This window comes from Coffea arabica, chromosome 11c (assembly GCF_036785885.1).
Source record: "Coffea arabica cultivar ET-39 chromosome 11c, Coffea Arabica ET-39 HiFi, whole genome shotgun sequence".
Classification (NCBI taxonomy): Eukaryota; Viridiplantae; Streptophyta; class Magnoliopsida; order Gentianales; family Rubiaceae; genus Coffea; species Coffea arabica.
In genome coordinates this window covers 28,672,816-28,698,408 of record NC_092330.1, presented here as the reverse complement: position 1 = coordinate 28,698,408, position 25,593 = coordinate 28,672,816, and the positions used below count along the sequence as shown (strand labels likewise).

General features: G+C 34.3%; 1 protein-coding gene and 1 non-coding gene across 2 annotated transcripts; one reads left to right on the top strand and one right to left on the bottom strand.

The window, feature by feature from the left end:
* Window positions 1-12,840: 12,840 nt before the first annotated feature.
* LOC113717506 (small nucleolar RNA R71) lies at window positions 12,841-12,947 on the bottom strand. Its single transcript, XR_003454421.2, has one exon. It is a non-coding gene; the product is annotated as a small nucleolar RNA R71 (small nucleolar RNA).
* A 182-nt stretch (window positions 12,948-13,129) lies between these two features.
* LOC140016525 (uncharacterized) lies at window positions 13,130-17,652 on the top strand. Its single transcript, XM_072070063.1, has 5 exons — window positions 13,130-13,135; window positions 13,306-13,860; window positions 13,975-15,061; window positions 16,226-16,364; window positions 17,007-17,652. Exons 1-5 carry the CDS (start codon window positions 13,130-13,132, stop codon window positions 17,650-17,652), a joined length of 2,433 nt encoding a protein of 810 aa, XP_071926164.1.
* The last annotated feature ends 7,941 nt before the right edge of the window (window positions 17,653-25,593 follow it).

The window sequence follows — 25,593 nt, the reverse complement described above, 5'->3', positions numbered from 1 at the left end:
CAATGTAGACCATCCTCAACAAAAAGCTACTTTGACTTTCCAACAAGTTCAGTTATAGTTTTTTCTCGCTGTTCATAGGTCTCAGTTGCTGCAATGGTGGAAGCAATGTTCGAGGATATGACAGGGTTTAGGCTTTTTTGGCTTTCTTGTCCTGGTATACATTTGTCATAGTCTACTAACAGCAACAACTGTGGACCGATTCCATGTCGCAACTTTCAGTTTGAATTTTGGTTTGTTTTGGTTTCAAATCATCGTACTGTACCCTTTTTGTTAAGCATTTAGGGTTCATTTAGTTCATGAAATGACACAGAATTAGATTAATCATCCTTTATAATTTCATATTTAAGTGCATTTTATATATGGAATGACACATCCTAACTAACCAAATTAATCTCCTATTCATGGGATAAAATAATCCTGTAGGGGATGTGGTATTAGTCATCCCGGGATGACTAACAGATAAAATGATAAAATTTTAGACTAATTTATTCTTACAAATAATATAAATTTATACTCTCGTAATTATATAATCCTACTCTCACGTGATAATATAACATGAATGGACTAATACCGTCCTAGATTTGAGGAGTTGATTTTCTAGGGAGAAAAGACTGCTCTGCTCGAAGACAAAATAGGTGATGACCATGATGTAGATATTTCCAAGTCGATGTACGACCTAAAACAGTTATTAAAAACAAGATTTAAGTATTATTATTAAGAACCAGATTTTTAGGAAATTCACAAGGCCAGTGGAGTATGAAGTTTAGATTTTCAGACCACAAGATGTTCCAAGCATAGTCTCCAAGTGGTTGGTATTGGTATGGAGGCTTAAGATTGTTTCTTCCAAATGAAAAGCTCTTGCAGAGTAACTTGGGGGCCATTAGGGACATGGAAAGATGAGTTTGAAGGTAATTCGTTTTCCCAATGAGTGTGAAGGGACACGTGAAGAGACCTGTGAAGTGATTCATTGTAAGATATTGTTGCTTTCAGTAAACTGTGAGAAAAGTAAAATATCCAATTAACAATCTTCTTCATCTAGAACTATGTTTTGTTCTAAATGAAACAACAAGAACAAAAAATATTAGAGCTTATTTTATTTTTAGGTAAATTACCTTTTACCCCCTATAATTTGGTGTTTTTACCACATAACCCCACTATAGTTTATAAACATATATATAAACCCCTCATGGTTTGGGTTAATGTATTGCTGTTAGTTTTTCCATTAAAACTAATGGTCAATAGTAAAAATTCAAAATCAAATTAATAAATTAACAAATTTACTCTTCGTTACTTCTTTTTTTTCCGCCAAACATAAAAAGAAGAAATTGAAATGAAAATAGATAAACAAGAAATAGAAAATACCATTAAAGATTTGATTTAAAAACCTATGACAATACTTCTAGTAAAAAAGATTTGGTAATTTTTTGTTTCTTATTTATTTGTTTTATATTTTCTTTCCATCTTTTTTGTTTCTTTTTTATTTATTTTTATTATACTTCTATCTCTTTTGTATTTGGAGAAAATTAAGATTTTGTAGACCAAAGTATAGGTTTTCAAAATCATCTTTTCTCTTCCCAAAAAAAAGAGAGAAAGAAAAAAAGGGAAAAAAAAAAGAGGTAGTGAAAGGATGAATTTGTCAATTCATTAGTTTGATTTTGATTGTTTACTATTGGTCATTAGTTTTAACGGAAAAACTAACGGTGACACTTTAATCTAACCATGAACAGGTTATATATAAGTTTTTAAGTCATCGGAAGATTAAATGATAAAACACCAAATCATAGAGGAATAAAAGGTAATTTACCCAAATTTTTTCTACCAACTTCATGGTCTCAATGTTATCTAAAATTTATGTCGTTGTATGAAGTTTTTTTTGGGCTTGCAGTATATGCAAATGCTTGGTAACTATAGTAAGTTGCGCGTTACTGATTTAATTAGATAGAATAAGTTTTTTTCCTATAAATTGCTTTCAGTTTTTGTTTCAGTTATTTTGGTCCCAACAGGAATTTTTCATGAAAAAAAAAAGAAAAAAGAAATGGTAGTTTTGGACAGTTTTGCTTTCTAGCCCGATAAACTGTTCAAGTATTTAGACTAGTTAAGTTTTTTATTAGGGTTATTATCACTTTATGCCCTTAAACTATATCACTACTATCAATTTACCCCATAATATTATCTTTTAGTTACTTTACCCAATAGGTAATTCAACGCAGCCTGTTAACAAATTTTTGACAAAAATACCCATTTATTTTATAGCATTACTACATTGTTATTATCACTTTATTCTTTTAAATTATAGTAATACAATTGTTTTACTCTCTAACATTATTTTCTAGGTATTTACCATATCGTTAATCTAACAAGCATGTTCAAAAAATTTTAAATGTATTTACCCTTTTTATATATAATTAAAAATAGAAAAGTTGGAATGGTTATTCTTCTTTTTTTCACTCTAAGAGTTCCAAAAACATAAAAATAAAGGGTTTTCTCAAATTTCTTTTTTCACACTTATTAATACTAGGAAAAGAAAAAGAGATAGAACATAAGGAGATGGAAAATTAGATTTTACAAAGAAAGAAAATAAGGAAGAATCTAATATAATCATATTATTTTAACGTCCTTGGAATTAGGATTAGAATTGGGTAGTAAATCGAAAAATAAAGTAATTTTAAAATAAAAAAATATTAAATTCTTTCTTATTTATATTTAAAAAAAAAGATTTGAGCTCCCTCTCTCTCTCTCTCAATATTCTTCTATTTTTTAAATATTAATAAGATTTTCAAGAAGAAAGAGATTAATGTTTTGATTTTTTTCTTGATACTAAAAAGGATTTCAAGCCATTCTAAATTTTTCATTGTTTTTGTTATACAAAAAGAGGGTACTATTTTCTAAAGTTTTTAAACTTATTAAGTTGGTTTAATAGTGGGATAAATTACTTAAAAAAATAACTCTAGGGGATAAATTGATAATAACATTATAGTTTATGGGTGTAAAATGATAATAATTTTAAAGGCTAAACATGCTTTATCACTTGAATTAATAAATTCTATTAAGTTTGACTGTTAGTTTTGGGGTTAAAATGACTAAAATATAACATTAAGAGGGAAATTGATAGTGACACCAAATGTTTAGGAAGTAAAGTGATAATAACCCTTTTTATTATCAAAAGAAATTCTTTTCTGGTACGACGATAATGCCTTTTCTTAATAACTTTGAATTTTAAAGGAAACAACACAAATTAAGGCTTTGGTATATTCTATAGTTGTGCTTAATGAACAGAAAGGTAGAAGAAAAAAGAACATTTCACGTGTACTTTAACGATAACATGTTCTTTCGTTTTATAAACACTGTAAAAAATATAAACCAAACCTTTAGTTATTTATTTATTTAGTTATGTTGCCATTTGGCATTGTTGGAGTGGTTAGTATTGTTAGTAAAATATAAGGTTGGTCACATGGAGCGAAATCCCATGTCAATATTGGTCTCGGATTCTTGGTAGATGTATTAGGATGCATTTGATAAAACTAAAGTTTGAAAACTAAAGTCTGAAATCTGAAATCTGAACTATTAAGTTATTGAATTATTAAGTATTAAATTTAATACATTTAAGTGCATATCGCATTCAATGATAAGTGAATAGCTTATCATTTAATTTTGAAAGTAAGTTTTGTCTAGGAAATTCAATGCCACTTAATTAATTCAAATGTTCATATTTTGGTTATCAAACGGTCTGAATATATTAAGATTTGAATTCATTAAATTTTAAGTGTTGAATTTGTAGTATTGTTGCCATATAGGGTTATAGAATAGTAGCCTTCGATTCATGTAAGAGTAGTAGCCTCTACATAAGTTTTTGTCCATTGTTTCTTGAATTGTAGCTGTAGCAACCACGTTTGATTAATAGAAGAAAATTTCTCTTGCCTCTATATCATTTTTACTTATTTGTGCCGGTGGATTTATACTTGTTTATTGATTTGGGTCCATCAGAGTGGTATCAAAGTTACGATAGGTTGAAGTATGACAAACCCTAACCTCAATATTGTTTGTTTTGTCCAAAAACTCAAAATGGAAGCCAAGTTCAATTTTTAGTAGAAATAGATGATAACTCACCTAAGAGCATGTGAGTTACATTGATATATTAAAGCAGCACTTGATTAGGATGCTAATGACGGCGAAAAGATGAAGGATAGTTTGGCGTTGTTGTAGATCCATCAAGCAATTGATATGTCAATTTTTGAAAAAAAAAAATGTTACAGAAAAAGAGGTTTGGGATATATTGGGGAAGACATATAAAAGGATCTACAAAGTCCAACTAAATAATTTGATGATATTGAACTTGTGATAATGGAAAAATCGGAATCTATAGAATCTTAGTTTTCTCGTTTATCAAATATTAAAAACGAGTTGACACTTAATTAGTATAACATTCCTATTAGAATATTTGTTGAGAAAGTTCTCAATACCTATTCATGAAATTTGATCATGTGATAGCTATGATGCAGGAGACAAAAGATCTAGAGAATTTGAGTATTGAAAATTTGCAGGGTTCATTAATTCTGCATGAACAAAGAATTAATGAAAAGTTGAAAGATATTTTGGATAATGAGACAATAAAGAAGACGTTGCAGATGAGTTGAATTTGAGAAAAATAATGAAATTAAGGAGTAAGGTAAATCCAAGAACCCAAGTAACAACAACAGAAGCGGTTACAATAACATAGGCGGTCGTGATAATAACAATAGAGGCAGAGAAAGTACATCATATCCTGGATGTGGTAGAGGTAACAATTTTAATTTTAAATGTAGTCCTGGTAGAGATAGAGGTGGTAATTTTGGCAAAGGAAACTATTTTAATTAGAATAATTTTTAAAATAATTTTGGATAGAGGATTCAATGTTATAATTGTGAAAATTTTGGCCATAGACAGTTTGAGTTTGAATCTGAAGAAAATGTAAATAGAAATTTTTAGGATAATGTTGTTGATAATCAGGTTCAAGATAATAATCAAAAATTTGAAACTTTATTGTTAGCTTATAATGTCGGTGATATGGTTAATAAAAATAGATGGTACTTAGGTACGGGTTACAGTAATCACATGTCTGGTAAGAAAGAATTATTTGCTGAGTTTGATGAATCTATTTGTGGTGAAATTAAGTTTGAAAATAACATTGTCTTATGAGTGTTTGTTAAGAAAAAAAATTCCTATTAATCTAAAAATTGGAGCCACTGATTTTATATCTGATGTTTTCTATGTTTCTACACTACATTATAATTTGTTGAGTATGGGTCAATGGTTAGAGAAGAAATATGACATTCATATCAAGAATGGTACTTGCACTATTTTTGATAAAAAAAAATATTGGAATAATTGCCAATGTGTCAGTGAGTCCAAATCGCTTATTTTTGTTGAATTTAATTATTACGAATTTTTTTTTCTAGGTACAGTGATAGATGACAACAATTAGCTGTGGCATATGCAATTTGATCATTTAAATTTTGATAGTTTGAGATTTTTGCCAGTAGAATAATGGTTGATGGGTTGCCAAGTATCATAAATTCTGACAGAATTTGTGATTTGTGTATTTTAGGAAAACAACACAAGGATACTTTTCAGATTGATAAATCCTGGAGAGTTAGAAGACTACTGAAAATTATTCATTCAGATTTGTGCAATATGAAGGTTTCTTCTAATGTTGGTTGCAAGTATTTTATTACCTTTATTGATGACTTTAGTAGAAAAGCCAAGGTATATTTCTTGAAATAGAAATCTGATGCATGCGAAGCTCTTAAGATTTTTAAGACTTTTGTTGAAAAACATGGTGGCTATCAGATGAAAATTTTGAGAATTGATAGGGGACCAAGAATATTTAGTGCGTGTTGATTTTTTTTTTGAAAAAAATAATATTTAGTAGCAATGGACTACTAGATGCACTTTACAACAAAATATGGAGTGGTCAAGAAGAAGAATGAGATAGTAATGGGTATGGTGAAATGTGTGTTGAAACTGAAAAATAGGCCAAAATCTTTTTGAATAAAGGTAGTTTCTTGTGCAATTTATGTGTTGAATAAGTGTCCTACCATAAGTCTTCTTGGTAAAATCCCTGAAGAAGTTTGGAATGGTAGAAGACTGTTTTGGCCATCTCGGAGTATTTGGTGCATTGCTTACTCTCATGTTCTTGATCAATTAAGGAAGAAACTTGATGATAAGGGTGAGAATGATGTATTTATTGGTTACAGTGAAGTTTTTCAAACTTATAGGTTGTTTAATCCTGTAACACAAGAGGTGATAATAAATAAAGACATAATTTTTTATGAAAAAGGTGTTTGAAACTAGTCTACTGGAGATTTTGAAATAACAGAGATGACTCTAAATTATTAGCAAAAGGAGATTAAAAATGATGTTTAGCGATCACCAGTTACTCAGGATCCATAAACTGAGTTTAATAGATGTCCACAACATCAGCGGTAGATACCGGTTCATTTGTAGGATTATGTGATTACATTAGATGATGTTTTTTTCTGAAAAAGACATTGTTAATTTTGCTTTACTTGCAAATTGTGATCTATTGTGTATGAAAAAGCAGCCTATGATGATCATTGTGTGAAAGTAATAGAGGAAGAAATTCATGCCATTAAGAAGAATAGCACCTGAGAGCTTACTTCTCTTCCAATTGATAAAAGAATCATTAGAGTGAAGTAGGTGTATAAGACAAAATTAAACCTAGTGGAGAAATTGATAGATATAAGGCAAGATTAGTGACGAAGGAGGTACAAGCAAAAGTTCGAAATTGATTATTTTGAAGTATTTGCACTTGTTGTCTGGCTTGACACAGTCCATATGATAATTTTGCTAACTATCCAAAATAACTAGAGGATTAATCAAATGAATGTCAAGTCAGCTTTTCTGAATGGAGTACTTATTGAAGAAGAATATGTGGAGTAGCTAGTAAAATTTGTCAGAACAGGTCAAGAAAATAAGGTGTACAAATTGAAAAGACGCTTGTATGGATCTAAACAAGCCCCGAGAGCTTGATATACCAGAATTGACTCTTATTTTCTTACTCGTGATTTTCAGAGGTATCCACATTATATATTAAATCTTTTACCCATTGTGATTTCTTTTTATGTGCTTGTATGTAGATGATTTAATTTTTACAAGAAATAATCCACAGAAGATTGCAGAGTTCAAGAGGGCCATAATTCAGCAGTTTGAGATGACAGATATGGGATTCATGTCGTATTTCTTCGGAATTGAAGTTTTTCAGTTTGATCTTGGATTTTTATTTCTCAAAAGAAATATACAAGTAATATTCTGAAGAAGCTCAAGATGGACACAACGAAACCAATTATGACTCCAGTTAAAGAAAAATTGAGACTGACCAAGAAGAATACTTATGGATATGGGAATCCCACTTATTTTAAGAGTTTGATAGGAAACTTGAGGCATTTGACGTCTACGAGACCAGCTATCAATTTTATTGTTGGTTTGATTAGCAAGTTCATGAAAAATTCAAGTCAATCACATTTATAGGCAGATAAGAAGATTTTGAGGTACATTGAAGGTACTCATAGTGATGGTAATTTTTATTCAGAAAATGATCCAATTGACTTATTTGATTACACAATAGTGCAGGTGATAAGGTTGAGAGGAAGAATACTTCAAGTTTTGTATTTTTCATTGGTACTAGGGTGTTTTCTTAAAGTTCTAAAAGGCGGTAGGTTTTTTTTTTTTTTTTAACAGAAAGAAATTTGCGTACCTTTGCGGAATTAGTATCGGACTATTGCTGGAAAAGGACTTTATCTAGGCAAAATGAATGAGATGGAGAGACTAGTTCAGGCATCGGTACTAAAATAGATTTCGAATTTCCATCTCTTCATCTTCTTCTTATTGACGATTATAAAAGAGTTTCACAGCACATTTTATAACTTCTAAAAGGCAGTAGGTGATTATGCTGTCTACAGCAAAGAGTGGGTATATTGTAGAAGCCAACAATGCAACTCAACCTTTATAGTTGCATCATGTGCTTGGTGTTCTACAACACAAGCCAGTTGGCCCTACAAAGATTTATTATGGCAGTAAGTCGACAATTGATTTGTCAAAAAATCCAATTCTCCATAGGTGTAGCAAAAACATTGATATCAACTATCACTTTATACATGAGTTAGTTTGTGACAAGCACATTGAGATAGATTATTACAAAATTAAAGAGTAAGTGGCAAAACATTTTCACGAAGGCATTAAAGATAGAGATTTTTGTCAAGTTGAAAAAAACATTGGATACATCCAGATTTGATTGGTGTAAGGAAGACAATGTAGAAAATATAAACCACACTTTTAGTTATCTATTTATTTAGTTATGCTGCTATGTGGCATTGGTGAATTGGTTAGTATTGTTAGTAAAATATAAGGTTGGTCATGTGGAATAGAATTCCATGTCAATATTGGTCTCGGATTGTTGGCAGATGTATGGCGGATTTCTCAAAATATTGTTAAAATCAAAAAATATCACAAAAGTGGTGTAAGTTGGGGGAATGTTCTACATTAATGGTCACCGCAAATGGTAATGGAGGTTTCATTAAAAATTGTTTTAAATTTCAATTTTTTTGGCACAAAGTTTAGGAAGAGCGATTTTTTTTTTTTTTTTTTTTGGGAAAAGCCTTCACCATTCCTGAAATGAGCAGTGAAGGAGAGGTGAAATTTTTTTTTTTAAACGCAAATGAGCGGCGAAGCAAAATTATTTTTTAAGGAATCGCCGCACAGTTCATATGTGGCGATTTGTTTTAATTATTTTTTTTCCTAAAACCTAACCCTAACCATAAACTAACCCTAACCCTAACCCTAGCCCTAAACCCTAACACCTAGTATAAACCCTAACGGTGGAAGCCTAAAATTTAATTTACATATATAAATTATGCTAATTTCATATATAGTGATTAAGCATGATATTAAATGAAAATAAAATTTACCCAAGTCATCCTTTTTTTTAACTTTTTGGTTTTAATGTTAATTTAAATACCAATAAATAATGCAGCATTCAACAATAAATGGGTACAATAATTAGCACATGAACTTGAATGATAATAAAATAGGAGGTTTGACAAAAAAATTTCTAAAATCTGAATATCACCTACCAACGCACCTCTTGCCCTTATTGCACGGAATAGTAGAGTAGTCACATTTCCAATGTATTCTTTCGTCCAGTAGACCTAGTCCCAATTGTAGTCGTTCAAACCTCCAAGGTAGTGCCTGCACTTGTTTAGGCATTTAGTCCTCGTCATCATCAATGGAGGGGGGTCCAACACGGGAGTTTGACCACATCTGGAACAAAAACCATGTACAAATACCTGGAAAGAAGCATTAACGGAAACGCTATCGTCATCCATATGAAAAACATGTGAGAAGCATATTGAAATCCCTAAAAAGTGGTGCATATGGTCAATATCATTTTAAAATTTATTTTGTGGATGAAATGATCTATCAGGCATAGCTGAGAACGGTACAACAGCAGACGTATAGCCAAATATGAGTGTGAGAATAGGTGTCTTATTAAAATGACCTCCGAAAACTGGCACAATAGGAGGTGCAAAGAAATCTTCAGTGTGAGGAAACTAAGTGCCAATAGGTGGGTCGTATCCGAACAATAATGAAGTTTACGTTATGTCTGTGTCCGGCACATCAACGGCATATGTTGAGGTGCTCCCTCTACGATATCTAATTGCTTATTTTCTACCACGGACGAGGTAGTATGAGAGGCAGACGGGTCAACGTCTTAACAGTCGAATAGACTAACTACTATTTTATGTCTTAGATTCAAGTGCCGTAATACCTCAAATGCCTTCTTACGAATCGCTGTTAGTCCCGGATGAGCACAACGTGCAGGATTCATAGGATCGAAGTACATTCCACAAATCAAACCAATCGGAGACATAGAATCAACCAAAAAAAAAGAGGATTTTGTGTATTGTAGTCATTTTGTATGATAATAAACAAAAAAACAAGCATATGGTCAGATAAAAAATATAAGTATTAAATAATTTACCAAATAATCAAACTGTTCCTTAACTCCTCGATGAGCGTCATGTCGGGTCTACTGTGAAATCGGAAGTATTATATAACGAACAGTACTATTTTGGTACCATTTAACGTACTTATTTGTAGGCATCATCAGATCGCATGGATAACCACTAACAATCGATTGAGTACGATGCTCCTAGTATTGCACCCAATGATATGGTACTAACAGAACTACTGACTGCTATATGTGTTGTTCGGCTAAGTAATAGGCAGGAAAGAATGTAAAAAGGTCGACAGAATAAGGCTCGAAAATAAATTATGGCAATAAGAATGTGGAGTTAAACATGATAGTAAATATATAATGACAGTACGATAGCAAAACTGTAATCAGTTGAGTACCTCATCGAGTTCCATCTTAGTGCATGATAGTAAATATATAATGATAGTACGATAGCAAAATTGTATATCAGTTGAGTACCTCTGATAAGTGAATATTTAACGTACATTTTGTACAAATTTGGCATGAATTTTTGGTATGTTTTGAGAAGATTAAAGCCATATTTGAACTCTTTTGGTGATAATTGCTTAAATATTGTTTAAGGGTTAAGAAATTGATAAATGAGTGGATTAATGCGTTAATTTTGTGAAATTGTGAAGGTAATTGATGTATAAAATTCATGCACAAGTTGAAAGAAATGTCAGGGTCATCCAGAGGACAAAGTATACAAGAAATTGGGAGTAAAAATGTAGAAAAAGGGAAGAAGTGAAAAACTGGAAAATTGCTCAACACGGATCCGAGCTCGGATCCGTGTGTATAAGAGGGATCCGACCCCTCGTCTGTACTTCTGGCGGAGTGTATCCGAGGTCAGGACGATCCGACCTCGGATCCATCAAGGGAAGACCTCGGATCCTATAATCCGAGCTCGGATCCATTTTCAGTCCTCGGATCCGAGGCTCGGATCTGTCTCTCTTTTCAGCAAGTGGCACAGCCGTTTTTCTTTACCTTTCTCACAACTTTTCCAGCTATTTTGAGGGACAGAAATCGGTGGCACATGCTTCTGCAACAAAAGAGAAGACCAAATGAGTGTGGACAAAAGGAAACATCATATCTTTGACTTCTTTTTACAAAATCTGAGTGGAGGAAATTATGAAATGAGAGGAATGGAATTTCTACCACCTTTTATGTAAAAACACAGGGGAGAAGCAAGGAGGACCATACGTAGCTAGTTTTTCATTTTGTAACATTTTTTCTCTCTAGATAGGAGTACTTGGAGAAGCATTTTTTTTGGAGAGTTTCACTTATAATCATATTGTGCAAGAACATAGCAGGAATTGGAGAGCTTTACCTTCAATTGGCTAAGCTTTCTTTTATCTTTCTCATACTTGTACTTTATGATGTTTTGCATTAATAAACTTGTGAGTTTGATTGTTAAATCATTCATGAGTAGCTAAACTCCTTCATCTAGGGAGTAGATGAAACTTATGGCTAAATAATACTAATTGAATGTGATTTACACTTGTTATATCTTGTATTAACTTGTCTACTTGTGTAGCTGTTATACTTGTTATTGAAACACATGTTTATAGTGTTATTATTCAATGAGAATTGGTAATAACAATTGAAACACATGAGTAGAGCTTGAGTTGTATGTTCATGAAAATAGAGATACACTTAGGTGGATTATTGAGCATTTCATGAAATAAAACGGAGTAGTAGTAGTATTTCACCATGAAAATAGGGAAATCTATATTGCTCTAGGCCATTTCATCATGAAAATGAGACTTGGTAATCTTGGAAATAAATCTCTGGTTAAGCAAGAATAATATCAAGAAGTAAATCCATTCATTTGTGTAGTTTAAGCCATAAGTGGAATCTACATCCCTAGAATCTTCCTTAAGTGAAATTTTTCTACTTGCATTCAGCATTTGTTAAACTAGATTTGTATATCAGATTTGTAGATTACAGCATTAGACTTTCTCTGCTCAAATTAATTGTAAGTCTAAATAATAGAGAGAATAAGGGCTTAGTAATTGTTTAAATTGCTCCTCGTGGGATCGACCCGATACACATTTTGTACTACAATTGCGACCTGTATACTTGCAGTCCAACGGGTGTAAAATCGGAATTAAACTTGCACTTAAAGTAAAAACCCGTCAAGTTTTTGGCGCCGTTGCCGGGGAGCGGTAATATTAGGGTCTAATCATCTCTATTAATTTAGATATTTTTCATTGTTTTTTATTCAAGTTGTTGAATTAAAATTGAAAAATTTCTCTTGTTTTTGTTTGTAGTGTATGCACCGATCAAATCGAGAAGTTGCACATTTCGATCCTAAAATTGAAAGAACATTACACAAAAAAAGGAGGAGTACATCACATCAAGAGGAACAAGAGGTTTGGCAGCCAATAGAAGATATCCTGATAGAATTACAATTTGAAGAAGACATGGCAGAAAATGAAGCAAATAGGCGAGTTCTACGAGATTATGCTCTACCGGGAACACAAGGATCTCAAACGAGCATAGCAAGGCCTTCGGTAAATGCTAACAACTTTGAGATTAAACCATCACTTATCCAAATGGTTCAACAATCTCAATTTGGAGGTAATGCAGTAGAAGATCCTAATACACACTTATCTACATTCTTGGAAATTTGTGATACAATTAAAATGAATGGAGTTAGTGATGATGCTATAAGGCTAAGATTGTTCCCATTTTCATTGAGAGATAAGGCCAAATTTTGGCTACACTCTCATGCTCCTAATACTTTCACTGGATGGGATGAATTATCAAGAGCATTCTTAAATAAGTATTTTTCACCAGGTAAGACTGCTAAACTTAGAATGGATATCACTAGTTTTAGCCAATTGGAAGGTGAATCATTATATGAGGCATGGGAAAGGTTTAGAGATTTGCTTCGGAAATGTCCACATCATGGACTGCCGGAGTGGTTAATCATACAAATCTTCTATAATGGTTTAGTTTTTTCTACTAAAACTATGATCGATGCAGCTGCAGGTGGAGCTTTAATGGGTAAATCACCCCAAGAAGCTCATAATTTGATAGAAGAAATGGCAGCAAATAATTACCAATGGGCCAATGAGAGAGGTAATACAAGACGTCATGCAGGTATGATAGAAATGGACACTCTCAATATGCTGAGTGTTCAAATGAATAATGTGATGAAATTGCTAAGTAGACAAGGTGGAGTTGGTCCAAGTTCATCTAATGCACATGTAGCATGTTGTTCTATATGTGGAGGTGAACATGATACTAATGAGTGTGTTGATTCTGAGCAGGTACAATTCGTCAATAATTACAATCGTAATGCTCAAAATAACCCCTACTCAAATACTTACAATCCGGGGTGGAGAAATCATCCAAACTTTGGATGGAAGGATCAAGGAAATCAACCAAGGCCAACTAATCCACCGGGATTTCAATCAAGGCAACAACAAACTGAAACTAAACCTGGTTGGGAGATGGCAGTGGAAAAGCTCGCAAAAGTTGCTTCAGACAGATTTGAGCTAGTAGAAGGAAGGTTGGACCAACTCACTACAATGTACAGGAATGTAGAGGTCCAAATTGGTCAAATTGCTAGTTCGTTGAATAATCGAAATCAAGGCGAATTACCTAGCAAAACAGAGGTCAATCCTAAGGAGCATGTGAAAGCCATTATTCTTCGTAGTGGTAAGCAATTAGAAGATCCTCCAGTGATGGAAGTTGAGAAAGATGAGAATGAAAAACAAGAAGAAAAGCAGAGGAACCAAGAGGCGATAGTGGAAGAAAATAGCCGGGAGGAATCAAGAGAAAATCAACCATCATCTTCCGCTACCATTCCAATACCTCCTGCGGTTCCATTTCCACAAAGATTAAAGCAAAATAAGTTTGATAAAGATTTTGAAAAATTTGTTAAACTTTTCAAACAATTGCACATTAACATTCCTTTTGCCGATGCTATTTTGCAGATTCCGTCTTATGCGAAATTTCTCAAGGAAATCATGACTAGAAAAAGAAAGTTGGAAGACTGCGAAACAATAGCATTAACGGAGGAATGTAGTGCAATTATTCAAAATAAGCTACCACCAAAGTTGAAGGATCCAGGGAGTTTTTCTATACCTTGCACCATAGGTAACGTGGATTTTTCTAAAGCATTGTGTGATCTTGGTGCTAGTGTATCATTAATTCCTTTAACGGTGGCTAGACAATTGGGTTTGCATGAGATTAAACGCATAAATATTACTTTGCAACTAGCGGATCGGTCTATTAGATATCCATTGGGAGTGTTGGAGAATGTATTGATAAAAGTTCAAAAATTTATCATTCCAGTGGATTTTGTGGTATTAGATATGGAAGAAGATATATCTATGCCAATTATTCTAGGTAGACCATTTCTAGCTACGGCAGGTACTATTATTGATGTAAAAAATGGCAAGCTTAAGTTTCAAGTAGGTGAAGAAGAAGTAGAATTTAATTTGAATGAAATGGAAAAATACCCTTCTTTTACCGATCATGCTTATTCTATTGGCACAATTGATAAACTAACCCAAGAGATGAGTCAAGTCAACCTTGACTTAGATCCTCTTGAGCATTGTTTAATGAGTTTAGGTAAGCAAGAAGATGTTTGTGAAGAAATTGAAGAATTGGCCAAGTACTTGGATTTTCAAGCACCTTATAAAAGGGGTAATTTGTATGAAAATCTTGGCCAAGGAAAAGGGTTTTCACAACCTTCAGAAATTGAACCTCCAAGGTTAGAGCTTAAGCCACTTCCAACTCATCTAAGGTATGAATTTCTTGGAGAAAATAGTACTTTACCTGTAATTGTTAGTGCTGACCTTAATGATGAACAGTGTACAAAGTTGCTAAGAGTTTTAAGGAAGCGTAAGAAGGCAATTGGATGGACAATTTCAGACATTAAAGGTATAAGTCCTTCTATATACATGCATCGCATTTCATTGGAGGACAATTGCAAACCAGTGGTGGAAACACAAAAAAGACTCAATCCAAACATGAAAGAGGTGGTAAGAAATGAAATTCTTAAGTGGCTTGATGCAGGTATAGTCTTTCCTATCTCCGATAGTGTTTGGATTAGTCCAATTCATGTGGTACCAAAGAAAGGTGGAATAACTACAATCGTGGGTAAAAATGATGAATTGATTCCATCTAGACTTATAGTAGGGTGGAGAGTGTGTATTGATTATCGTAAGTTAAATACGGTAACAAGAAAAGATCATTTTCCCCTACCATTTCTTGATCAATTATTGGAGCGAATAGCAGGATATGAATTTTACTGTTTTCTTGATGGTTTTTCAGAATATAATCAAATAGCTATAGCTCCAGAGGATCAAGAGAAGACCACATTTACATGTCCTTATGGCACTTTTACCTTTAGAAGAATGCCATTTGGTTTATGCAATGCTCCTGCAACTTTTCAACGATGCATGATGGCTATTTTTTCTGATTATATTGAGAAAATTATGGAGATATTTATGGATGATTTTTCTGTGTATGGTTCATCTTTTGACCATTGTCTTCATAATTTGGAATTGATTTTGCAGAGATACGAGGAAACAAATCTTGTATTAAATTGGGAGAAATGTCATTTTATGGTAAAAGAAGGAATTGTCTTAGGGCACAAGATTTCCTCCAAGGGAATTGAGGTGGATAAAGTCAAAATAGAAGTTATCGAAAAATTGCCACCCCCAAGCAATGTCAAGGGGATAAGGAGTTTTTTAGGACATGCTGGCTTTTATAGACGATTTATTAAAGATTCTAAAATAGTAAAGCCATTATGCGATTTATTATGTAAAGATACTCCTTTTCAATTTAATGACAATTGTTTGGTTGCATTTGAAAGGTTGAAGAAGGAACTGATTTCGGCCCCAATTATAACTTCACCCGATTGGTCACTACCATTTGAATTGATGTGTGATGCAAGTGATTATACGGTTAGAGCAGTTTTGGGACAAAAGAAAGAAGGACGATTGCACGTCATTTACTATGCTAGCAAGTTGCTAAATGAGGCACAACTCAATTATGCAACGACAGAAAAAGAGCTATTGGCAATGATATTTGCTTTGGACAAATTTAGATCCTATTTAGTAGGATCTAAAGTTATTATATATACGGACCATTCAGTTCTTAAATATTTGCTGCATAAGAAGGATGCAAAACCTAGACTAATTCGGTGGATTCTTTTATTGCAGGAATTTGATGTAGAGATAAAAGACAAAAAGGGAACGGAGAATCTAGTTGCAGATCATTTATCACGTTTGGAATATATTCCAATCAAAGATCAGGTTCCAATTCAAGAGAATTTTCCGGATGAGTTTGTCCTAGCACTTAGAAATTCTCCATGGTATGCAGATTTTGCTAACTACTTGGTTAGTGGAGAGATTCAAAAGGGGTTTAGTTATCATCAAAAGAAGAAATTCTTACATGACGTCAAAAGTTACTTTTGGGAGGAACCATTGCTATACAGACATTGTGCCGATGGTATGATACGTAGATGTATTCCTGAAGATGAGGTACATAATGTTTTATATCATTGTCATAACCTTGAAACAGGTGGTCATTTCAGTACTTCAAAGACTGTGGCAAAGGTATGGCAATCAGGATTTTATTGGCCAACTATGTACCGAGATGCTAGGGAATATGTTAAAAATTGTGATGCATGCCAAAGAATTGGAAATATATCTCGAAAAAATGAAATGCCCCTGACTACGTTCTTGGAAGTTGAGTTATTTGATGTATGGGGTATTGATTTTATGGGACCATTTCCTAGTTCTTTTAATAATAAGTACATCTTAGTAGCAGTGGATTATGTTTCTAAATGGGTTGAAGCAATCGCTTCACCTACTAATGACTCTAAGATTGTACTTAGATTCCTTAAAAAGAATATTTTCAGTAGATTTGGTATACCCAAGGCCATAGTAAGTGATGAAGGGAAACATTTTTGTAACAGACAATTGGATTCCTTATTGTTTAAATATGGTTGTAGGCACAAGACATCACTTCCATATCATCCTCAAGCCAATGGACAAGCAGAGCTAGCTAATAGAGAGATAAAGCTCATTTTGGAGAAAACTGTGAATAAATCACGCAAGGATTGGGCTACAAAGCTAGATGATACACTATGGGCTTACCGAACGGCATTTAAGACACCCCTAGGGATGTCACCGTATCGTTTAGCCTATGGGAAAGCTTGTCACCTACCTGTGGAGATTGAGCACAAAGCTTATTGGGCAATTAAGTCTATTAACATGGATTTTAATTCTGCAGGAGAAAGGCGATTACTTGAGTTAAGTGAATTGGAGGAACACCGACTACATGCATATGAAAATGCCAAAATTTATAAAGAAAAGATCAAATATTGGCATGACAAGCATATTATTCCTAAAAAATTTCAGGTAGGGCAAAATGTACTTTTGTTCAACTCACGCTTGAGGTTATTTCTAGGAAAATTAAAGTCAAGGTGGTCGGGACCATTTGAAGTAACTCAAGTATTTCCGTATGGAGCAGTGGAAATAAAAGGAAAAAATGGTTCTCCATTTAAAGTAAATGGACAAAGATTGAAACCCTATTTGGCCGGAGAAAAGGTTCCTAAAGGAGTAAATTACTCCTTAGGAAATGCAATGGAGAATTAAAGAAGTTATAGGAGAGTCGAGCCAACGACTATAAACAAAAGCGCTTGTTGGGAGGCAACCCAATAATAATTGTGCATTTGTGTGTTTTTATGTGTTTCTTACATTTTGGTGTGATTTAATTAACTAATTAGATTGATTTCACTTGTTTGTAGGAGATACGGGAGTTTTATCATCCATCTTGGAGGTGCACTTGAAGAACATGTTGGCAGGGAGTTTTTCTTACCAAATTGTGTTTTGAGTGCTTAAAATTTCTATGCCTATACATACATTGTGCATTTCAAGTGAGTTTTGGTGATATCATGGTTATAAAGGTTCATGGATTCATTTGATGTGTATTTAATGCTCAAAATTGCCATTTTGATGTAAAAATGCAAAAATGATCAAAGAACCTCATCCCTCGATTTTCAATGTAAATGTGTTTGTTGTGTTTTGAGAGGATGGATATTGTGTTTAAGGTATATTGCATGTGCGTGAGAGGTTAGATTTGATAAAAAGTTTGTCCAATGTGTGTTTTGGAATTGGCCAGAAAAGGGAGAAAAAGTTTGAAAAAAATTGCAGTTTCTGCAGTAAGTGCAGGGAAATATTGATCCGAGCTCGGATCCGAAAAAACCCAGACAGACACGACCTCGGATATATAGATCCGAGCTCGGATCGTTTCCAACCCAGATAGATCCGAGGGCTCGTCTGTGTTTCTGTTGAAACTGATCCGAGCCCTGTCGGATCCGAGGCTTTCCAGAACGGATCCGACCTCGGATCCGTTCGCGATAAGAATGGAAACGAGGCCTCGGTTCCTCATTTTCCAGATTTCTTTTCTCTCTCTCTCCGAAACCCTATCCCCTTTCCTCCAATCTTCCATTTCATCCATAAAATTCCCAATTTTTCACAATAAAAACCTTCCCTAACCTCTTGTGAGCATTAATCCTCAACAATTTGGAATCAAAAACATCAAATTGAGGGGTTTTGATCTTCAAGACGCAAATTAGGGCCAAATTGAAATCTTGCAATTTGAGGTTGAATTTGGGCTTGGTTGTTCTCCATTTTTGCATCATTATCATCCTCCATCATCACTCCATCTATCTGAGGTAACAAATTTCGAATTTCGGTGACATTTTATATCTCTCATTTTTGTATATTTTTAGTTTTTCAATATATTTTGCTAATAGCTTAATTGTTGAAAATTCTTGATATAATTGTGCTACATTGTGCTCAAATCAGCTGTTATAATGATTTTCATGCTTATTTGTGAGAGAATTATGGATTTAGTGATAGTTTTGAGATTTGCTTCTCAATGTTTGGGTTTGAGCATTTTAGTGATTTAAACTTGTGAATTTTGCTTTCATTGAATATATGAACTTGTTCCGAGAGGTATAAATCACTGTTATACCAATTGAAAATGATATGCTATCACTAGAAAAATAGCCATTTGGGTAAAAGTGTGTGTTCCCGATCAAGTTAAGCACATTGAACCACTTTTACTTGAAATAATTAATATTTGGATGAATTGGGACTCATGTGTAGTTAACTTAAGTGTTAACGAGTGTTATGAATTGGATTGAAGATATTCTCAAGTGTTTGAGTGTTCATTCTTGCAAATGAATATAATTTAAAATTGTTTGCACTTAATATGCATGAAATGATTTCTTTACTGCTAACATCCTTTCTAAATGTGGGAATTGGATTTGAGAAGTGTTAGGAAGTTTATTTGTTTAAATTTGAGTACATTTTGGCATGGAGTTTAGCCCTTTTTCAGGGGAAACTCTGCCGAAATTTTCTTAAATTCCTATTTAACATGTATGAGTGAGTTTCTATCGTTTCTAATAAATACTCATCTTGTTTATAGGTACTATGGCTCGTACAAGGAGGGCTCGTATTCGTACTCCTACACCATCGTCAAGTGAAGAACATACACCTTCTTTGCATGAGGAGTCGCCTGAGGAGGAATCTCCTTCACCTGAGTCGCCACCTCGGTCTCGCCGGAAAACCGCATCCACTAGCCGTGATGAGCCACCGCCAGACTACGATACCACACGATTCACATCGCTCGAAAACCAAGAGTGGTATGAAGCTGGCCTGGCCAGGGAGATCATCATTGAGAAACACTTGGCACCGGAGGTGGATGCGCATTACCACATTTCGACAGCATTCAAGCGACTTGGATGGGAGAACATCTTTCAGTTGCCCAAGTACTATTACCCCAACTTGGTCCGGGAGTTCTACGCCAATGTGGAGAACAAGCAGAGCCACAGTGGCAACCTCATCGTCTCGTGGGTTCGAGGCAGGAAAGTGGTTCTCAATCGAGATGCACTGCGACGCTTCGTTCAACTAATAGACGAAGGCGAAGATGTCAAACTGACCAAGGAATTCAAAGCTCGAGACCCTTGGCAAGTGGGAGAAGCCGTAGAGCGTCTAAAGGGTCAGTACCGTGAGCGAGGAACTTCGAAAAAACTCACGGTATATGCCGACTCCTTTGAGCATCGATACCACCTGATCTTCTATATTTTTGCCTTTAATGTGGTGCCGAAAAAGAGTGGTAAACGGGAGATCCGAAATAGCGATCTCTATTTTCTGGATAAGATGATACATGGATTGGGTAGGCAGTTGACCGGTATTCCTCTACCCAGCATTATCATCAGTTATATGCGGACCACAGCTCGCATGAGGGCCGGCGAGACTTGCTTCGGATTTCCCCGACTGCTATCCCTCGTTTTTGAGAAGCTCAAGGTTCCTCTTGGAACCGAAAGAGCGGTGGTAACTAGGTCGGCCGAGGAGGTAAATACTTCGATACTCAAATCCTTGGGTATTTCTACGGATTTTGGAGCTGCTTTGGTCCGGGACACAGGAGAAGCATCGACTTCCACTCAGCCTCCGCCTCACACTGAACCACAAGCGGAAACTCAAGAGACGGAGGCACAGCAGACTCTTCCTCCTCCGGTTCCGCGACCACCTCCTCAACCGCGCTCCAAGTGGCAAGAGCTTCTCAATGCTATTTGCTGTATGGAGACGCGAGTCGTAGAGCGCATTGACCAGACGGAACGGATGATGACTGAGCGCCTCGACCGACATGATCGCCGCCTTCGTGCGATCGAGGATCATTTCCATATCCGACGGTCCCCTACTCCGACACCTCATCAGGAGGAGGGCCATATTGGTACCTCACAGGGTCCTCATGGAGCCGAGGAGGCAGTAGACCCTCGTTCCGAGCAGCCATGACGCTACTTAGCGGATTTGATCTTTTATGTCTTTATTTATTTTTCTTTTCTTTTGTTAAGACAACCTTGTAGATTTTATTTTTCTTTTAGTTGAATCATCTTGTGCTACTTATGGTATTTGGTACCCTTGTTGTCTCATTTTGGACAGAAAATGGATGATCGTGATGATTAAAGGCTTCAAATTGCATCACCACCTATTTGAGGGAAGTTTCAGTTCTTTTACCTTCCTCTACAATGAGGACATTGTAGATTTTAAGTGTGGGGGAGGGATTACTTTATCTTATGGGTGATTGTGTCTTGAAATGCATGATTTTAGTTGTTTATAGCTTAAAAATGTTGGAATTATATTTGGAGATATTGTCATGAGGATAATTTTTGTGAAATTGAGGTTGTTGGCAGGGAGTTTCATCTATTTTTATGGGGAAACTTTGTCAAAATTTTTCTAAAAATATTTTCCAATATTTCATTGCAATTCTTCCAATTAAATGGCCAAAATGTTAAAATTTTAAGTGTCTAATTCTTCCATTGGATAAAATGCTATGTGTATCTTGGAAAAGTTTAGTTCTTATTTGACTTGGAATAAATTATTATGCAATTAGGAATTTTTACATTTTAAAAAGTATATTTGGTTAAATAAGAAAAATTATGCTTAGAATTTTGCAAGATTAATGATATTTCTCATTTTTACGTAATTTTATAGGTAAATGATTGATATAGTCAAAAAAATAAGGCCAAATTCTTCCTTTAATTATACTTAGAGGGAAAAAGAAATTACTTGTTAAAAAAAAAGAAGAAGAAAAAGAAAAATAATATTATTAAACTTCTACTCCAATGATTCACATACTGAGTAACCGGGGGTTGGCATTTACAAATGTCGACATTCGCGTAAAAAGGTATTGGAATTAAGAGTATGATTAGCAATTTAAATGAGTGAAATGTTGAGTAATCGGGAATTTTCACCTAAAAGTGTTGATTTTCGCGTAAAAAGACGTTTTCACTATTTAAATAAGATAAAATGTGAATAAATCCCTCTAAATTGTTAAGTTTTGGGATGAGGAAGGCCATAAATTTGACTATGTGATTTACTTATTTGTGGAATTAGGATAGAATGAGAGAATTGATTTGAATTTGTCAAAATATAGGCATAATTATTTTTATTTAATTGAATATTATGAGTATTTAGTGTAATCTGAAAAATGGCATAATAATTGGTTTCTAAGTTTTTGAGAAATTAAATTTGACAAGAGTACGCATATTGTTTTCTCTATCTCTATTGAATATTTGAAGTAAGTTTTGTGTAAAATTGCTTGAGGACAAGCAATGATTCAAGTGTGGGGGAATTTGATAAGTGAATATTTAACGTACATTTTGTATGAATTTGGCATGAATTTTTGGTATGTTTTGAGAAGATTAAAGCCATATTTGAACTCTTTTGGTGATAATTGCTTAAATATTGTTTAAGCGTTAAGAAATTCATAAATGAGTGGATTAATGCGTTAATTTTGTGAAATTGTGAAGGTAATTGATGTATGAAATTCATGCACAAGTTGAAAGAAATGTCAAGGTCATCCAGAGGACAAAGTATACAAGAAATTGGGAGCAAAAATGTAGAAAAAGGGAAGAAATGAAAAACTGGAAAATTGCTCAACACGGATCCGAGCTCGGATCCGTGTGTATAAGAGGGATCCGACCCCTCGTCTGTACTTCTGGCGGAGTGTATCCGAGGTCAGGACGATCCGACCTCGGATCCATCAAGGGAAGACCTCGGATCCTATAATCCGAGCTCGGATCCATTTTCAGTCCTCGGATCCGAGGCTCGGATCTGTCTCTCTCTTCAGCAAGTGGCACAACCGTTTTTCTTTACCTTTCTCACAACTTTTCCAGCTATTTTGAGGGACAGAAATCGGTGGCACATGCTTCTGCAACAAAAGAGAAGACCAAATGAGTGTGGACAAAAGGAAACATCATATCTTTGACTTCTTTTTACAAAATCTGAGTGGAGGAAATTATGAAGTGAGAGGAATGGAATTTCTACCACCTTTTATGTAGAAACACAGGGGAGAAGCAAGGAGGACCATACGTAGCTAGTTTTTCATTTTGTAACATTTTTTCTCTCTAGATAGGAGTACTTGGAGAAGCATTTTTTTTGGAGAGTTTCACTTATAATCATATTGTGCAAGAACATAGCAGGAATTGGAGAGCTTTACCTTCAATTGGCTAAGCTTTCTTTTATCTTTCTCATACTTGTACTTTATGATGTTTTGCATTAATAAACTTGTGAGTTTGATTGTTAAATCATTCATGAGTAGCTAAACTCCTTCATCTAGGGAGTAGATGAAACTTATGGCTAAATAATACTAATTGAATGTGATTTACACTTGTTATATCTTGTATTAACTTGTCTACTTGTGTAGCTGTTATACTTGTTATTGATTGATCACCAATAGCATGTTTATAGTGTTATTATTCAATGAAAATTGGTAATAACAATTGAAACACATGAGTAGAGCTTGAGTTGTATGTTCATGAAAATAGAGATACACTTAGGTGGATTATTGAGCATTTCATGAAATAAAACGGAGTAGTAATAGTATTTCACCATGAAAATAGGGAAATCTATATTGCTCTAGGCCATTTCATCATGAAAATGAGACTTGGTAATCTTGGAAATAAATCTCTGGTTAAGCAAGAATAATAGCAAGAAGTAAATCCATTCATTTGTGTAGTTTAAGCCATAAGTGGAATCTACATCCCTAGAATCTTCCTTAAGTGAAATTTTTCTATTTGCATTCAGCATTTGTTAAACTAGATTTGTATATCAGATTTGTAGATTACAGCATTAGACTTTCTCTGCTCAAATTAATTGTAAGTCTAAATAATAGAGAGAACAAGGGCTTAGTAATTGTTTAAATTGCTCCTCGTGGGATCGACCCGATACACATTTTGTACTACAATTGCGACCTGTATACTTGCAGTCCAACGGGTGTAAAATCGGAATTAAACTTGCACTTAAAGTAAAAACCCGTCAACCTCATCGAGTTTCATCTTGGTAAATGTATCATTAAAATAATAACAAGATATGCAATGGCACATATTTAGTCGTACGTTTACCTGCCTAACAACCACCTCTAGGAAAATCATTTTCTTATACAACAGGAACCAGTATTGTAAGGCGAAATTTGGGCATTCTCTTCCACACCTATAACTGTTAAAAATTGAATTGTGCACATCAAATTAATAATGCATTCAACTAAAATACAAACGTTCAAGCATCCCAAAGTTGTGCTATTTATGTATATGTAAAAGCATGTATGGGTTAGTTGTGCGGCTTTTGGTCGTGTAAAACGCTTTACAAAGTCAGAAGTACAAACAGGCAAGTGTGACGCTACCCTAACTGAAATGACTCAAACCCTCAATGTCTCGCAAATAATCCAACCAATAACAACTTATATCATTTTTAAAGGTGTCGACAAATAGCTGTCCAATAAATAAGATCAAAATGTAGTATCAAACATGCTGTTATACTAATTCTTCTGGTGTATCATTTGGAACAGACTCGTATAAAAAGTCGAATATGGGTACAAATTTCGACCTCCCATTCTTAAAGTGACGAGTCTCAAGCCTAAAGTCTAGAAATTCCTCAATTAAATCCTTCTTACGTGCAAGATTTCTATTTTGATTGATCAACATCACTAGTAATCCATCAACACGCAGGCCCCATAATACCTTCACGTCCTGTAAGCTGACGATCGCCTCATCCACGAGAAGATGAAAAATGCCGATCCCTTGCCTCCAGCACTCAATAAGCGCGATAATCAATCTATGATCCAGTTCATAGAGAGTTTACCTATACGATTCTTCAAAAGCCTACAGCATGAAGATAATTTGCTATACGGTGGTTCAACTGATTCCTCATTTTTCGGATTCTTTGATAGGAAGTACGTTGAGACAATTTTCATTTGAAAAAATTCATCAATGGAACTATTATTAAGGAATATGTATTTACTTGTACCATTCTCAAACCTTTGATTTTACAACATTCCCTACGACTTGGCTTATCATGTAACATTCATTTGTACTCCGATTCTACTATCATTTTTTTACTTTCACGTACAGGAGTAGGAAATATGTTGTTTGACTCCGTTTCAAAGCTAAATTGGACAAATGATGTTTGTCTGGCATCGTGATCATTGTGGATAAGGCGGTTTTGTGGCTCCACCTTCACATATATCTCACATGTCATGTGTGATGACATCGATTTCATATGATATAGTATACCAATGTCATTTTCGCACCCCAATTGCACTCCAACAAATGTACTTTGGCCAACAGAATTCCTAAATCATAGATTCAACTTGAAAACATTCCTATCTAGGTGCATGTAGGTGTATGCTCTATCCACCAATTCATCATAATTTATTCAATATTTCACTTATATGATTTTTTCTCACCACCTTTTCTAATCCATAGGATATTGACAAACAGTCTTCCTGTGGAACAATGACTACTTTGACAAGATAAAGAAGAAGATGTGGAGGGATCTAGATTTGGAGTTGTGCGAGAGAGAAAAAGAAATGTTAGTCTAGTTTGGGGTTCTCACTTAAGTGAACAAGGGCCAATTTATTTTATAGAAAACTGTCAACGTGACATAATAACTATAGAAGTTGCTTTGATATAATAATTGTACTGAATTTGTAATGCTAATTTGACTGAAAATTTTTTTAACTAAAAC

What these genes read in the sequence shown, in the direction of transcription:
- LOC140016525 (XM_072070063.1), top strand. An exon ending in CCATTCCAATACCTCCTGCG is followed by an intron (nt 13,861 to 13,974) that starts GTTCCATTTCCA and finishes GCTATTTTGCAG; the next exon opens with ATTCCGTCTTATGCGAAATT. An exon ending in GCACTTAGAAATTCTCCATG is followed by an intron (nt 16,365 to 17,006) that starts GTATGCAGATTT and finishes ATATGGTTGTAG; the next exon opens with GCACAAGACATCACTTCCAT.